Source organism: Desmodus rotundus, chromosome 11 (assembly GCF_022682495.2).
Source record: "Desmodus rotundus isolate HL8 chromosome 11, HLdesRot8A.1, whole genome shotgun sequence".
NCBI lineage: Eukaryota > Metazoa > Chordata > Mammalia > Chiroptera > Phyllostomidae > Desmodus > Desmodus rotundus.
Window position 1 is genome coordinate 76,858,050 of NC_071397.1, and position 18,141 is coordinate 76,876,190.

The window sequence follows — 18,141 nt, forward strand, 5'->3', positions numbered from 1 at the left end:
TTGTTATCCAATTTATCTTCAGAAGTTATTTAAAAATCTACACAGTCAAATAATTATGGCAGAAAGAAGTTTTCAAAAACTACTGCACAAGAAATCATCAGACTCAATATCACAGATGATTTAATTTTAAACCATTAAGAAGGTAATTTTTTACTTATTGATTTTAGAGAGAGAGGAAGGGAGAGAGAGAAACATCAAATTGTTGTTCCACTTATTTATGCATTTATTGGTTGATTCTTGTATGTGCCCTGACCTGGATTGAACCCACAACCTTGGTGTATCAGGATGATGCTCTAGTCAAGTGAGCTACCCAGCCAGGGCCTAAGAAGATAATTTCCATATGATTTAAACTTCTCCAAAAAATAGAGGATAAAAAAGGGAGGGAGCATGGGAACCTGTGGAATCCATTTTAAAACAGTTGATAGAAACTACTAAGAGCATTAGAAGAAAAGGATCTATTATTTGCCTAAGCCTAGGTAGTCTTTGCTTAACCCCCTTTTTCTCTCGTAGGAATTTAATTTAAAGCATTTTCCTCAACTCTAGAATAATTTTTCAAATATCAAAGTAATATTGGAGAATTAAAGGAAGGAAAAATGGACAAGTGTTTTACTTAAAAGGTGTACAAAATGAAAGAACACCTGTTATTATGTTGATTATCTACACAATTATGTAATAAGGGCTTTGACCCCAATACCCTGCACCAGGAGCTCCATGTCCATGATCCTGCAACTCCATGTTAGTGTTAATAAGAGACCTATGTCTTCTTAAACATCACCAGCAATGTAACTCATAGTTATGGCCATGAGTTCACAATTCTTAGTTTAAACTCAGTTTAAACTAATAATTTCCTTCCTTTTGAACACTTTTGACTAATTCCTGAGGATTAGTTCCCAGTGGGTGCAGTGTCAGCCAGAGAGCAGATCATTCATAGTCTAGCAGGGCATGCAGCCTTGGACCTTAAGCAGTTTCACTTTTTAATCAGGGTCTCAGTGACAGAAAACAGAACAATATATGCTTGATCAGATAATAAATGATGCAGTTTGGATGAGACTGTCAGCATCCTAGAGAGAGAATAATTGGTTTTCCATGTGTCATTTGCCCTCTTATGAAAGGCACATTCTGGATGTCCATGGACCAGTGATAACCTTCAGTCATTTTGGGGTTATACCCCTTTTCAAATTGTCAATATTCAACCTTTTTTTTTATCTACAACAATGGCAGTTTAAAATGGTTCAATGTAATATAGAGAGCAGGATAATCAGCTATTCTACAAAATGAAAATGATCTGCATCATGAAAGATTTAATTCAAGTATAAAATAGGCCTTTAGTCTAAGGGTTGTTCAACATTGAAGGGTTTCAAAAGACATTTTGATAGCTTCTCTATTTAAGATGTGCAAATAAAGACAGTGAGAAAAAGAAAGAAAACCACTTTTGTGTGAGAAGCCTGATTTAAATACAAGTCTGGTTTGGACAGACTAGGTGACATTTTAAAGACACTTTCATTTCCCTGGTTCTATGACTAAAATTCTGTTCTGTAAAGGTTGGCTTGTGGTTGAAGCTAGAAATGAAGGATTGAATTACGTTTATCATATTCACAACCTTCAATGCTAACTTCCATTTTCCTCACAAAGCCACTGCTGGCCCTCGTTCTCCCAAAGCTCCTCCTCCGGCCTGCTTGAGTCCCAGCTAAAATATTCCCATTTGCCATCACAAACCGCTGCAACAGCCATGGTCTTTCTTTTGCCATGTGGATAAGATAAAAATCTTTTAATTATTTAGTTAAGCATGCTGCCAGTTTCATTTGCATGTGTGTGCATGGATGCATGTTTGTACTTGTGCATGTGTATGTGTGGTGTGTGCTAATCCTGTCCTATGCAGTTGCAGATGCAGATGCCACCGTGAAAAATCTAGAGCAAGAAGCTGACCGACTGATCAATAAACTCAAACCCATCAAGGAACTAGAGGATAACCTGAAGAAAAACATCTCTGAGATCAAGGAACTGATAAACCAAGCCCGGAAACAAGCCAATTCTGTAAGCTGTTTTTATTTGCAATATCAGTCATTGGTTGTGGTTTTGCTATTATTTCCAGGTGAAATGTGTTCCCCAAGGTATATTGTTGAATGATTTTTGTTTCTCTTTATTTACTGGAAGTTATTTTAGGGGAGCTGGGGAATGGAAGGTTAAATGTTTTGAGGTTTTTTTTCATAAATTTCAAAAGATAACTCTTGAGAAGAATAATCACCACTGGTTATTTTCTAAATTGAAATTCTGATGTATTTTATTATTATTTAGATAGAGCAAAGCAAATTGCAAGAATGGAAACCTTATTTTTGTATACTAAAAAAGTATGAATGAGAGTGCCTTGCTCTTGATGAACGCAGAAAAAGGCAAACCAGTGGTAAAGTAACAGGAATTGATGAACAAGGTTATATGAAGTAACAGCAAAGAGGAACCATTCTTTTCTGTACATTTTTTCCTTGAGTGTGAGCAATAACATAAATTATTTTGATTACAAACTCTGTAACCAAAACAAATTTTGTAAAATTTCTCTATGAAAAGAAATTTCTAGGATATTTTTACAATTTGTTTTTTGGAGTAAGGCTAGGAAACACCTAGCTAGTCTCAAAATTTCGGTCTTTATTAACAACTAGAAGACTATTAGGATAGAAGCAGAACTTTCTAGAAGATAACATCCTAATGAACCATGACAGAATTGTTAATGCCAATGTGAAACTTTATCTAGCTGAGTAAAGTTATCCCCTTGATCATTTTTAGAAATAGAAGGGAAAAAATAACATTTTTTATGTTGTCATGTTTAAACTTAAATCTTTAGAGATACCCATGTTTTCCATCTCAAAAATTTTGTTTTCCCAACAACCATGAAGCTAGAATGACTAGAAATGATCTTTCTTAATCTATCAATTTATATTTTTCTAGTAGCGACCAGGAATATAAAGCCAAGTGACGAAACATCTGTGGTCCTCCTTTCCGCATTTCCAATACCTCTAAAGAAGGCCAAGTCAATACGTTCAAGGTGTACTTAGAAAAAGAATCCATGACGGACTGAAGAGAAACTTAGAAAACAACAGAAATATTAGTGAGGATAATGTACATAAGCGCAGTAAAAAAAAAAGCAGATAAGGTTCAGAAGATATTTATTGAGGTACAACATGAAAATCACGTAGGCAGTAGGAGAACAGCTGATCATTGTTTGTGTGAATCACGGGGTAAAACTAAGTGAGATCTCACTCCAAGGTTTGGAGTTTTCCCTAAGATTCAGCCAATGTAGAAAAACCATCTCCTAGGTTCAAGGCTACTTGCTGTGAAGTTCACAAAGATGAACGAGGAACACGAAGTTTACACCGTAGTAAAAGAAATAAGACATGTACTCAAATAACTCTCAACTAATGCAGAATGTTGTTCTGCATTGTATGAACAATGGAAATGCTATAAAGTTATTAAAGGAAAGATCACCTCTGATAGGGGCCAGAAGATTCTCTGAAGGGAGGGATTTGAGCCAGGCCTTAAAGTGGCATAATGCTGGGCCTGGGAGTGGGCAGAGAGGCATGGGGAGAGCAACATTCTTAGAAGGGAGAATAGCTTGAGCCAAGGCAGAGAGAGAAGAGAGCTTTAGGGTTGTTTTCTGAAGGAGCAGTCTGGTTTGCCAAGATTATTGGTAAAGTGACCTTTAAACTGGAAAAGTGTGAAGAGGCCAGGTATTTTCAGGCCCTGGATAGTGTAAGCTAATTAGTTTCATTAGCTACGATTGTACCTGAAATAAACATTATTGGTGAGGGGAAGCTGAAAGTACTGGTTATAAAATAGAATGTAATCAGAGCTGAGCATTTTGAATATGAATCTGGAAGTAGTTTGCGGGACAGATGAGAAAAACTACAAAGGAGGAAGCAAATTTTGCATTACAAGAGCCAATCGTGTCAGTGGCAGGAGAAACAAGAGATTGATATACCACCCCTGTGTTTGGCAGTATTGAGTTTGGAAAAGCAATAATAGTAAATCTTCTATTGTGAATCATACAGCCACATACTCTGCTTAGTTTTCAGGTGGGAAAATCTGAATTTTTCTAATATTTTTTACTTTTCAAGCACAGTTAATATACAGTATTACATTCATTGCTGGTTTACATCCCAATGATTAGATATTATATAAGTTACTAATTGATGGCCCTGATAAATCTCATACCCATCTGACACCACACATACTTATTAGAATATTATTGACTATATTACCTATGGTGTACTTTACATCCCCATGATTATTCTGTAACTACCATCTGGACATTTTTGTTATATCTTCATGGTAAAGAAATTTTGAAATATGCCCATATATTTATCAGTTGTGAGAATTTTCCTACTTCAAACCCTTCCCCTGGAGAAAAAGTTAAAATTCTGGCATGTAAATGTGTATTACCTGTCTCCAGACACAAAATGAAAGACAGGTATAAAATTAATGCTAGAAAAAGTGACCAATGCCTATGGCTTTTAAGGAAATTTTCAATCACTTTTGGAAATAGCAGTTACAGCAAAGTGCCCTACTTTTCATAAGATGTCAGAAATATGTAACCAGCCAATTTTTTTTCAATAAGTTTTATACAAATTGAAGATGACATTTGCCTGATTGGTAAAAATATTTGTAAACTGGTGTGAGAGTCTGGATGCAGCCTTGATACATATACAATGGGACCAAGCAAATTACAGACATTTATTTTAAAGTAGGTTTTTGGGTTTTGTTTTGTTTTTTGCTTCGTTGAGTTTGAAATTGAGTGGCTTATACTCTTTTTAAATGAATGACTGAGTTGTTGGATGAAAAATGCATGAAAATCCAATAGATATAATAATGGGATCTTCAATAATGTTTAACTGGGTTCATGATGATGAATCAGTAAACAATGTTTATGAGAAATGCTTTAAAGATACCTAATGCTTGGTGATTTTTGTTTAGAAGTCTTACTAAGGATTCGCTTTAGAAATAACAACAGTTGATAGAACCAAATATCTTAAGAGGATATTTTTGTTTCATAAACCTTGCCCCTCTAGAGAAATTTATAAATGCTGTACTTAGATTACCTAATTTAAGGTAGTTAAAATAAATATCTAAAATTGCAAATAAAAACACAAAATATTTCAATGAGAAATGAGTAGGTAGGGGACTGGTTACCAACAGTTTGGGCTGCCTGAAATTTTCAGGTACTGAACATGTATTCAAAACATTCAAAACCATCAGCCAGAAAACAGAAAATCCAGCGTACTTGGCATATAAATGTCTAAGAGTTGACCAGTAGGTTACTTTGTAAGATTAATTGCTGGCATATTGGGTATAACTCTGATGTTTTGAAGGATGGTTGTTCTATGTTTAGCTGTAATTTTGATGTGGCTGGGTAAGGAGATGAGCTGTGTTTATCTATGCTGCCATCTTGACCAGAAGTGAGCCACCCTCTTTTTAACACACCAATTGTGTAATCCCCTATCATTTCTACCAGGTATATCTAAGCAAGGGCAGAAACTCCTCCTGTGACCAAACGGCCCTGTATCCCACCCATATTCAGTCATTTCTTCTCTTAACAGTAACTGAGGAGTATTATAATAGTGTGTTCTTTAAATAAAAACAAGTTATTTGTCATTAAACTTGCCATAAGCTTATAAAGCATATATGGAATAAAGATAAAACAAACCACACACACAGTTACTTTTGATTACTAATCCAGCCCCACTAGAATTTTGGATATTATTCCTGCTAGAAATAGCTCAATCTGTTGTACTCCTGAACTCCCGTCAGATCTGGATTTCTTCCCTCTGATCTTCTTTCAAAGTCAATGACACTTGCAGCCTGCCTCACATATTAAATCTACTCAGTGCCAAGTTCTTCTCCCATGATGCTTTTGGTTCACTTGCTGTGAATTTATAAAAACTCACTATCTCTTATATCTTTTCCTAAACATTAAAACATCTGAAGGCTGCATTTCCCCTACCTGCCCTCCACTGTAGCCTCTTTCTCTTGCTTTACTTCTCCTTTTTATCTTTAAGCCCCTGGATAAACCTTTGTGTAGCTGCTCCTCTATCATGTAGCATTCTCTGACAACCCCCGTTGTATGGCTGCTGCATAGTATTAACATCCAAAGGACAGCTGTACATTTCCTAGTCCTGTTTTTCTGTGATTTATTTTGATTCTCTATTCTAGCATTTTATGTAGCAGGGAAATTCCCTCTTTTGTGGGACAAAGAACTAACTTCTTGGCTGAAAACCACACAAGTGGGAAAGACTATCTTCTCCAGAACACAGGCCAAACTTTCTGGGGACCAAAATTGACCCCAGTACTGTCCCTCTCAGTGAGCAGACAGGGCCACACCCTTTGGGGGAGGAAGGCAAAGACTGGGAAAGCAGTCTAAGCAGTAGGCTTCCTCAGTTGTTCCCCCAGGCTCCATGAGGGTTAGCCCCTGTTTCTTTTGAACACGCAATTTCACGCACTTGAGATATTACCTAGATAGCATATTAGTTGAGGAAACCATGTATGAATACACAACTTATGTACAGTCCACAAAAGAGTAAACAGATCTGCCATATCCCCAGAAGTGCTCAAAGATGTAGGAATTGACATATTTGTCACAACCAAAATTCCCCTCCTGAGCTTTCTCTTTTAAATCCAAACAATATTGAAATCATTACCTCTCTCTTAATTTAATTTTATTGTATTTTTTCTATTACCATTTAGTCCCCTTATGCCCCCTGCACCCTAGCAATCACCATGCTGTTGTCCATGTCCATGAGTCCTTTTTCTTTTTTGCTCAATCCCTCCCCACCACCTCCCCCCCAATAGCTGTCATCCTGTTCTTCATCTGTGAGTCTGTCCCCATTTTCCTTGTTATTTCAGTTTGTTTATTAGATACCACATATGAGTGAAATCATATGACATTTGTTCTTCTCTGACTGGCTTATTTCACTTAGCATAATGTTCTCCAGGTCCATCCATGCCATCACAAAGGGGAAAATTTTCTTCGTTTTTAAGGCCAAGTAGTATTCCATTGTGTAGATGTTCCATAGGTGTTTTATCCACTCATCTACTGAGGGACACCTGAGCTGCTTCCATATCTTGGTGATTGTAAATAATGCTTCAATGAACATAGGGGTGCTTATGTTCTTTTCAAGTAGTGTTTTGGTTTTCTTCAGATATAGTCCCAGAAGTGGGATAGCTGGATAAAATGGCAGATCCATTTTTTTAATCTATTTTTTGAAGTATCTGCATACTGCTTTCCCCAGTGGCTGCTCCAATCTGTATTCCCACCAACAGTGCAAAAGGATTCTCTTTTCTCTGTATCTTCACCAGTGATTGTTTGTTGATTTTTTGATGATAGCTATTGAATTCAGCACCTCTTGAGTATAATCTATACCACTCTTGGAGTCCCATTGCTGCCTCACACCCTAACTAGACTCTTGGAGACACCTCCTGTGTCACCATAATATGGAGACTTGTTTGGTGTCCTAGGCTATCTGGTTTGGAGTCTGCACAGCCCTTTCATGGGGTGGGCGGTAACAATAATGTTCATTGGTTTTCTTTCCATTGTGAAAACAATATGAATAGCACCAAGTGCTGGAAGGATTGATTGAGAAAATAGAAATTCACTGCTAATGAGGACCAAGAGGCTTCCTGAAGGCTGGTATTTGAATCAGTGGCAAAGAAAAGTTTTACATCTTTCCCTGTCTCTGCACCCTTCTTTGAGCCCTATCGGGAGCAGAGTAACAGCTTCTCTCTGAGCCCAATCAACAACATTGATGTCCTGAAAGGGCCCTTTGATCTGCATCTGAACCAAGGGAAATTAAAGCAAATAATCAGCTAGTGTTATTTGTGACTGAGGTAAGGTTCCAATATGGAAATAAAAATTGGCATGAATGGTGTCAGTTCTATTCACATAGGAATTCTTTTCCTAGAAATTTATAGTAATTTTTAAAGATCCAGTCAATAGAAAAAAGAGCTGTTAAATACATTTGTAGTGATTGCCATTGAAAATTATTTATTTCATTTCCTGGAAATGTAATAAAAAGATAAAATTTGTTCTGAAATGTATGTTCTGAGTAGAATGATTAATATTCTTCTTATTGTTAGAACATCTAGAACAAAATCTGTTTGCCCTCTTTCAACTTCAAGAATATGGGAGGGTAGATAATTTCCACTTGAAAACTATAAGAAAAATGGTTTCCTACTTGAAATGATACCAAAATGGCTGAAATTTGAATTGCAAAATTTCATTAAACAACCTAATAAAGATACTACCATTAGCTTCATGTAAAATCAACTTTTGAAAATGTTCCCATGTTCATAAAGGGGTAAAGTATGAAGGGAAGAATTTTTCAGTTGCATGCTTCAAAAAATATGAGTGTGCTAACAAGACACGTGGCTGTGGACAGCTTATTGTCAAAATGCTGGTGAAAAGCTGCTCTTCTCTGCCCTCATTAGTGAGTAAAATAGTGCCTACATAGGGACATTTAATGACAGTGTTTGATGATAGAAAAATAACTTCAAAGAAGAGATGATGATGGCTGTGTGGTTATTTGGGAGCTATTTAAACTTTCTGAGAAATTTAGTCTTGGTTCTTTGTACCTTGTTTTCCTTGAAGATCAAAGTATCTGTGTCTTCGGGAGGTGACTGCATTCGAACGTACAAGCCAGAAATCAAGAAAGGAAGCTACGATAATATCGTTGTCAATGTGAAGACGCCTGTTGCTGACAACCTCCTTTTTTATCTTGGAAGTGCCAAATTTGTAAGACTAATACTCAGCTTTTCTTGACTTACTGTGCGTATGTATAGTCAGAGGTTAATCCTGGTAGTGTGGAAAATGTACAAAATCCAATAACATGGTCCCAGAAGCAAGTAATATAGCCTTTCAGACTTGAAAACCTCAGGATCTTACCTCACAAAGTTCTGAAGTGCCCAATCGAGTAAGAAGACAAATGAAATGAAGAGCACTTTTCAGAGTACTTACACACATCTGCTTTCATGAGTATACCAGCATGCATTTTGAATTATTTTTCCAGATCCAGCTATTTAAAAAGAAAAACTAATACGAATAAAGCTTGGGGGGGAGGGGTGTTTTGTTTTCTTTGTTTTTTGTTTGTTTGTTTGTACTTTTCTCTAACTGAGAAATTATAATGAACTTTCATGGTAAATGAAAATGGCAAAATTATGTACTCATTTTTTGCCAATGAAAAATTTTCTGATTCATGTTGAGTTTATGACTCAAAGAAGTTGTAACTAACAGAGCCCACCCAAAAAGTTCTAATTCCTTTCGTTTAAACTGTTTGACTTTGCATTGCATGGCAACCTTCCAAAATGAATATAATTTTTCAACAGACTACTTATTGTATAAGTCAATACCTAGAATTCAGGTGAGAAGTTTGGGGTCACCTTGTAGAAAATCATAGCTGGCCCTTCAAAATGTCAGTTCTCTTGGAGAAATTTGCTTTTATCTCTACCACAAGTATCAGGGAAAGTATCAAAATTAGTCCTAATTGGAATTGATTAAATCAGCACATACACCTCAGCAGTATGGACAACTGTGTTGCCTTAAAGATACAATGATAAAGTATTATTTAACCATATGTAATAATAGTTCATGTTGTTTGGGAATTTTATTCACGCAGCTTCTAATTATTTCATATATCTGTAAATGGCACCCATTAAAAGAACTCTGCTGGCCTTCTCTTTCTGGGTGCTTTATATGTGATATGTATTGTTTCTGTGTTTCTGTGAACTAGATTGACTTTCTGGCTATAGAAATGCGTAAAGGCAAAGTAAGCTTCCTCTGGGATGTTGGATCTGGAGTTGGACGTGTAGAGTATCCAGATTTGACTATTGATGACTCATATTGGTACCGTATTGAGGCATCAAGGTAAGTAACTCAATAAAGATTAAAATAAATGACAGAATTTTGAAATAGTTTCCAAGTTTATAAGAAAACTACTACCTTCTTAAAGTGGAGGCATATACATACATATATATATTTACATAATGTGATTATGTGTAGATGCACAAATATGTGTGAATTGCTATCTTTGTAGCACCTATTAGGAACTGACAAACCTTAGAGATATTGACCAGATTGACTATTTACTTTGGACCCCCTTTCTGGCTGTCCCATAGAAATGTTGAAGTTGTTTTCAGACATACAGTCACACCCGAAGAAGTGCTGAGACAACTTACTCAGAACAAGCTAGAGCCTAACAACTGCCCTAAATGCCTGTCCTTGGTGCACACAGTTCCTCTTCTAGTCTACTAGCAACCTCGCCTACAGTCATGTGCACTGTCTAAATGCCGGCATGAATACTTAAAGTGGGCAGCGACAGGAAATTGATTAATTCTGTCTTTGAAGCTGTAATTCAATTAACTTCCAGCAGTGTCTAGATTACTCAGAGAAACCAATCCTATCCTGAAGACTTCTCCCTCAACTTCTCTTTTTCCCCAGTTCTTCACTGTTTACTACACCCAAGGCAGCTAATAGTTAAGAGGTATTGTTAAGGTCTTAGGGCTACAAAGGCAGTTCATTAACAGTCTGGTAATTGGTAAATCTAGGTGATGGATACATAGAATCCCATTCTATGCTTGTATGTTTGAATTTTTCCATAATAAAAAATGTAACACAAAAATTAATGAGAAGCAATATCTTCAATTCCTTCGTAAGATCTTCAGAAAAGTGTGTGTGTATGAAAGAGAGAAAAAGACCAACAGACAAAATGTGCCTCCATATGTGGTGGTAAGGGTGGGGGGATTCAGTATTTTGAGAACGTAAGAATATTCGTATTCACAAAGTACAGTTCTTTTATCAGAATAGATATACTCTGTTAAAGAAGAAGCATCTTGTTCGATAAATTAATTTTATTGTTTCCATGTTTTTCGGTTGATACTGCACCTTCAGAGATGAAAAGATCACTAAAACGAGACAGCAGGGAGAGAAATGCGCCACTAAAGTTTGGTTTTGACAGCTTGTCTCAGAAAAGAGACCGGATTTTCTTATTTACCAATTCAGGGAAATCTATCACTTTTTAAAAGGAAAGTGAAATACAATAATTATAGCTTTTAAAACCATATTAATTGAATTTAAAAGTGAAGTTCTTTTATACGATTTGTTTCCACAATTCTGAGGACTAGATATTACACAATATACATTAGGATGGTGTGCCAAACGGTAAAAGATGCACAGTTCCGGGAAGACGACTTCAGCAAGTCTGAATCCAAGATATAGTGAGGGATTTTAGGAGAAATTACGCAGTATGTAATGCAGAAGGGTTCACTTGCTGAATTAAATTAGACAAAATGCTAAATGAAGTAATATAAATTTGTTTAAATTGCATGTGTTGGTAAATAGTAAATTGTTTTGTGAGCCATAGGGAAAAGGCTTTTTGTTTAACCAACAGCAATTTCATCAGCTAATTGCTACTGTGTCATTTCGTGTCAATGGACACCCAGGATCAGGGTGGGCTGCTCCTGGTCCTGGCTGACTCAGACAGGGAGCATCTGGCAAAGATTGGACTTTGATTTGCAGTTTAATGAATCCGGAATTTTTGAAGCTAAATACCCAGTTAACTCTCAAATTCCAAAACAAGTGTCTACATGTAATACTTTTTCAACCTGAAGCTACCGGAAAGGTGACACATAATTTATTTTCTGTATTTCCTTCCACTTCCTTTCAACACGTACCCTGGAAGAACTGGGAGAAATGGAACCATTTCTGTGAGGGCCCTGGATGGACCCAAAGCCAGCATTATGCCCAGTACATACCATTCAGTGTCTCCTCCAGGGTACACAATTCTAGATGTGGATGCAAATGCAATGCTCTTCGTTGGCGGCTTGACTGGGAAGTTGAAGGTAACGAGTTCTTCCCCATCCTGTTTCCCTCATTTCTGTAGACAGCTTCTGACATGATTACTTTGGGAGAAGCATGACAAAACTCCACAAAAGCTCAACCACTTTTTACTCAATTTGTATTTTTGAAAACAGGAATTTATGTTGAGTAAGAATTTTCTTCTTTGAATATTTAATAGTGGAAGGACAATATTTTAAGCCTATGTGTATTTACTTAAATATTTATCATGTTGTCCTAATCTGTGGCATCAATTTTTGTACATTCTTGTTTTATTTGCCTCAAAAGCAAAGTGATTGTTAAATATACTTTACTTTCTGAATCAACTTGTGATTTATTGATATGAAGTGCTATAAAGTTCAAGCCCACATCTAATTAAAAGGTTTATGAATACCTTGGGAAATATCACAGGAGTCATAAGTTTTCAAATTGTGATCTGATTTTAAAAGTTTTTAAGTTGCTCCTCTCCTCATTCTTATAGAATAATGTACTTAATATTCATAATTGCTTCATGGCAGGTCCTTGTACATTTCAAATTGCAAAGTGTCTGCATTTTCAAGAAGCTCATGCTGATTAAATGGAATTAGGTGTTGGAAAATGACCTGTGGGTGAGATGTAAGAGCACAACCAAATATAACGGTTAATCCTGGGTTTGTCAGAACCAATCCAGGGTGACATTAGTCAGGAAACGTGCAGAGCCAGGGTGACCCCGAATTTATGAGAACTGAACCTTCTTATAACTGAGGTTGCTTATTTGCTTTGTGTACCAGATGTGAGTCTAAAGTATTGTAATTGATTCCACAACTATAATCATTCTTATTTCTTAGACCTGCATGTAAATATATAAGACACATAGTAATATATGGGCATATTGCCAGTTTCTCTTCTTCCCAGAAAGATGAAAATAGGGGTAGCGCAGAGCAGTGCAAAAGCCGTGTATTTTGAAATCAAGTCTAGGTTGGATTCTCTGCTCTATCACTTACTAAGATATGGCCTTAAGCAAGCCACTTAACCCCTCAGGCTTCTGTTATGTCAACAAGAAAAGGGAGATGAGAATATCTACTTTGCCTGCATATTAATAATGCATTTTATAACACTCATATAGATTTTACTATGTGCTCTATAATGTCCTAAGTCATTTACATGCATTATTTGTTTTTCACGACAACCCCAAAAGGTAAGTAGTATCCACCTCTTAGTTAAGACATCTAAGTAAGAGAGAAGTTAAATGACTCGACCCAAGTCACACAGCACTTATGGGTGGAGCTGTGGTTAAACACAGGTCTACAGGCACAGGTGTCCCACTCTAACCACCATCTCCCAAGGCCACGATGAGTAGGGAGACTATGTGCACACAATTTACAACCAATGCCAAAGGCATGGTAGTCACACCTTAAATGGTACCTTAAATCATTTTTATTATTATCCAATGTCACTGGCACAAAGCAACTTTCTTACATCAATCTCAGAGGAAAATAAAACACACAAATGAAATCTATAGAAAATCTTAATGATTTTGACCAAGAATTTCAAGGAAACTGCCACACCAGAATATGAACCGAAAACTAAAAACAAGTAACTAAATCAACGTGCTGATGAAAATCCAAAGGAGAGGGAAAATATACATGTGTATTTTTAGGATGCAGGAGGGCAAAGTATAAAGCAAGCAGTATCCACAAGTAGGATAATCAACCTCTGGAGAAAATTAAGAGAGTCTTTGACTCATGGCAGAGAATCCTAAGGACTGCCTGACTTACAAACGCCATCAGCTCTGATCAATATTTTTCGACCTGCCAGTGTGCCTCTTCTTCACAGCAAGAGGAAGACGGACATGTTGATGAGCTAACTCTAAAACTGTAACTGCCCATCTTAACTATTCGGTGACCATCCTCTTACATTTGTTCTAAAACCCAAATATGTCAATTCACTCCCCCTCAACCCAAGATCATTTAGAGACATGTGGATTAGATTAGGCAAAGTGTTTCTAAAGTTATAGACACCAGAACATAGAATTTATGCGTAATATGTCAAGGCCAAAATGAACAGTTGTTTAAATTAGAGCAAGGTTCTCTACCACGGACTGTGTCATTCCCCCTCTCTGGATTGTGTTATGTACCAGGCTTAAGACCTTTCCCTATGAGAAGGACACCAAGGTTGTCATTCAACAAACATGTATGGAGCCCCTATGGGATGTCAGGCCCTGGGCTGTGTCTACCAGCAGGCTCGACCAAATGGCCCCTTTTCTTACAAATTTACTCTCTCCTTCATTCTTCTGCACGGGAAACCTGCTTGGGCATAAAAGGAAATGGGGACAGCACCATCATAGGGTGCATAATTCATCTGCGGGGGGTGCGTTAGTTAATATGTACCCCTTATGTGGAAGAAATCTTCTTAGTGGTGTAAGAGCACAAACATTTATTAAATACCTTCTGTGCCAGCCACTCTGTACGGTACCATAAGTAAATTATATAATTGAATCCTCCTGAAAATCCATGTTAGACATGCACAAAATAGAATCTCAAAGAAGATAAGTAGCTCACCTCAACTGAGAAGCTAGGAAGAGTTTATTTATAAATGGCGGTACACCGATATAGCACAAAATGACCAGGATCTGTGAGGATGCGATGTGGTTAAAAGATGAACATGTGCACAAAGGAGATTATCAGAAAGAGTGGATAGTAACTATTCCACATTCTGCTGCTCATAAATCTTCTGGGTGCTTGGAGATTTTTAGTGAAATTCTAAATTCTAACAAATATCAAATTTCTCTCTGCAGAAGGCTGATGCTGTGCGTGTGATCACATTCACTGGCTGCATGGGAGAGACGTACTTTGACAGCAAACCTATAGGGTTGTGGAATTTCCGAGAAATAGAAGGTGACTGCAAAGGATGTACCGTCAGGTTAGTTGAGATGGTCTGGCCTGCGCAGCACAGAAGGTTTAGTTTTATTGTGCACTCTTCTACTGTCACACGGATGCTGCAGAGCAGGCTTGAAGTGACCGCACTTAGAGGTGGATTTACCATGAGGCCAGTCGAAGTTCAAGCCCCTTCCCCAAATTGTGCAGGCACTTTCCAAAGCTCTGGGAGGTGCTTCAGCATCACTTTTACATAGTCACATGGTTTCGTAAAATGTGCAATGGTCAGGAATTTTAACCTCAATTAGCTAAGACTACTGTCTCTTTCCACTCAACTTCTCTTCATGTCCACAGATATCCTTCGTGTCTGTAGGCATCCTGTAGTTACACCTTCTTTTTCTTTATGTAATAATAATATTCTATTTTTACTTTATTTTATTTTTATTGAATTTATTGGGGTGGCGCAGGTTGCAAGTGTACAATTCTATACTATATCATTGGCCCACTGCATCATGCATACGCCCACCACCCAAAGTCAAATCTCTTTCTAGCACCGTTTATTCCCCATATGCCTTCGTCCCTCTTTTTTCCACCCCTCTTCCCCTCTAGCAATCACCATACTGTTGTTCTTGTCTTTTTTTTACTTAAGCTCTTTACCTTTTTCACTCAGACAGCCCCCTCCCTACCCCCTTGCAATCATCAGTCTGTTCTCCATATCTATGAATCTGTTTCCCTTTTGTTTGTTTTGTTCATTAGATTTCACATATAAGTGAAATCACATGGTATATGTCTCTCTCTGACTGGTTTATTTCACCTACCATAATACTCTGCAGGTCCATCCATACTGCCACAAAAAGTAAGAGTGACCTTTTTTATGGCTGAGTAGTATTCTATTGTGTAAATGTACCCAAGCTTTTTATCCACTCATCTACTGATGGACACTTGAGCTGCTTACAAATCTTAGCTATGGTTAATAATGATGCAATGAACATAGGGTTGCTTATGTTCTTTCGAATTAGTGTTTTGGGTTCCTTCAGATATATTCCCAGATGTGGAATTGCTGGGTGATAAGGCAGTTCCATTTTTAATTTTTTGAGGTAACCCCGTACTGTCTTCCACAGTGGCTGCACCAGTCTGCATTACCACAAACAGTGCACAAGTGTTCCCTTTTCTCCACATCCTCACCAGCACTTGTTGTTTAACTTATTGACGGTAGCCATTCTGACAGGTGTGACATGATAGCTCATTGCGGTTTTAATTTGCATTTCTCTGATGATTAGTGACATCAAGCATCTTTTCACGTATCCCTTGGCTGCCTGTGTGTGCTCTTTGGCGAAGTGTCTATTCAAGTCCTTTGCCCATTTATTAATTGGATTGTCTTATTTTTTTAGTGTTAAGTTGTGTAAGTTATAAATTTTGGAAAATAATGCTTATCAGATGTATCATTGGTGAATATGTTCTCCCATTTAGTGAGTTGACTTTTGATTTTGCTGATGGTTCCCTTTGCTGTGCAAATCTTTTTAGTTTAATGTAATATCACTTGTTTATTCTTTTTTTTGTTTGTTTTCCTTGCCCAAGGAGATATATCAGAAAAAAATATTGCTACAAGAAATGTTTGAGATTTTACTGCCTATATTGTCTTCTAAGATTTTTATGGTTTTGCAACTTACATTTAAATGTTTAATCCATTTTGAGTTTATTCTTGTATACTGTGTAAGGAGGTAGTGTAGTTTTATTTTTTTGCAAGTATTGGTTCAGCTTTTCCAACACCATTTACTGAATAGACAGTCTTTACCCTATTGCATGTTCTTGCTTCCTTTGTCAAATATTAATTGACCACAAAGCCATGGGTTTGTTTCTGAGCTCCCTTTTCTCTTCCAGTGGTCTATATGGCTGTTTTTATGCCAGTACTATGCAATTTTGATTGCCATGGTCTTATAATGTAATTTAATATCAGCTAGTATGATACCACCAACTTTGTTGTTCTTTTTCAAGATTGCTGTGGCTATTCAGGGTCTTTTGTGGTTTAATATACATTTTTTAAATATTTGTTTGTAGCTCTATGAGATATGCCATTGGTCCTTTAATAGGAATTTCACTGAATCTATACTTTACTTAGGGTAGTATGCACATTTTAATGATGTTAATTTTTCCTATCCATGAATACAATATATGCTTACACTTATTTGTATTTTCCTCAATTTCTGTCTTCAGTATGCTATAATTTTCTAAGTACAGGTCTTTTACATCCTTGGTTAAATTTATTCCTAGGTAAATTTATTCCTTATTTTGTTGTTGTTGTGATTGTAAGTGGGATCGTTTGCTTAGTTTCTTTCTGATAGTTTATCATTAGTATATGAAAATGCAACTGATTTCTGAATATTAATTTTGTATCCTGCTACTTTACTGAATTCATTTATCAATCATAGAAGTTTTTGAGTAGGGCTTTTAGGGCTTTCTACATGTGATATCATATCATCTGCAAATAATGACAATTCTATTCTTTCTTTCCAATTGGGACGCCTTTTATTTTTTCTTCTTATCTGATTACTGTGGGTAGAATTTCAAGTGCAACGTTGAATAATAGGGAAAAGCAGACATCCCTATCTTGTTCCTGGTCTTAGGGGAAACACTTTTAATTTTTGCCCATTGAGTTTGATGTTGGCTGTGGGTTTGTCATACATGACCTTTATTATACTGAGGTGTGTTCCCTCTGTTCCCACTTTGCTGAGGTTTTTGTTGTTGTTGTTGTTGTTGTTGTTTGGTAATAGATGCTGGAGTGTATCAAATGCTTTTTGTGCATCTGTTTATATTTTCATGTGATTTTAACCTTTTTATGTTTATGTGATGTATTACATTTATTGATTTGCAAATATTGTACCAAGCTTGCACCCCCCATAATAAATCCCACTTGGTCATAGTGTATGATCTTTTTAATGTATTGCTGGATCTGATTTGCTAATATTTTGTTGGGGATTTTAGTATTTATGTTCATCAGGGATATTGGTCTATAATTTTCTTTCTTTGTGGTATTTTTATCTAGTTTTGGAATTAGGATAGTGCTGGCCTCATAAAATGAGCTTGGGAGTCTTCTCTCATCTCGAATTTTTTGGAATAGTTTGAAAAAGATAATTCTTTGAATGTTTGGTTAACATTACCTGTGAGACCATTCATTTCAGGACTTTAGTTTGCTGGGAGTTTTTTCATTATTGCTTTTATTTCATTAGTTATAATTGGTCTCTTCAGATTTCCTAATTCTCCCTGATTCAGTTTTGGATGATTGTATGCTTCTAGGACTTCATCCATTTTGTCCAGATTTGCCAACTTATTAGCATGTAATTGTAATGGTTATCACAATTCTTTGTACTTTTGTGGTTTCAAGTTTTGCTTCTATTTTTCGTTTCTTATTTTATTTAT

At 36.6% G+C, this 18,141-nt stretch overlaps 1 protein-coding gene across 1 annotated transcript in view; it reads left to right on the forward strand.

The window, feature by feature from the left end:
• LAMA2 (laminin subunit alpha 2) overlaps nt 1–18,141 on the forward strand; it is a 514,111-nt gene that overhangs the window by 442,935 nt on the left and 53,035 nt on the right. The window contains exons 45-49 of the mRNA XM_024551868.4: nt 1,880–2,034; nt 8,630–8,773; nt 9,768–9,901; nt 11,715–11,874; nt 14,646–14,770. Coding sequence (XP_024407636.2) covers nt 1,880–2,034; nt 8,630–8,773; nt 9,768–9,901; nt 11,715–11,874; nt 14,646–14,770 — 718 coding nt within the window. The remainder of the gene's footprint in view (nt 1–1,879; nt 2,035–8,629; nt 8,774–9,767; nt 9,902–11,714; nt 11,875–14,645; nt 14,771–18,141) is intronic.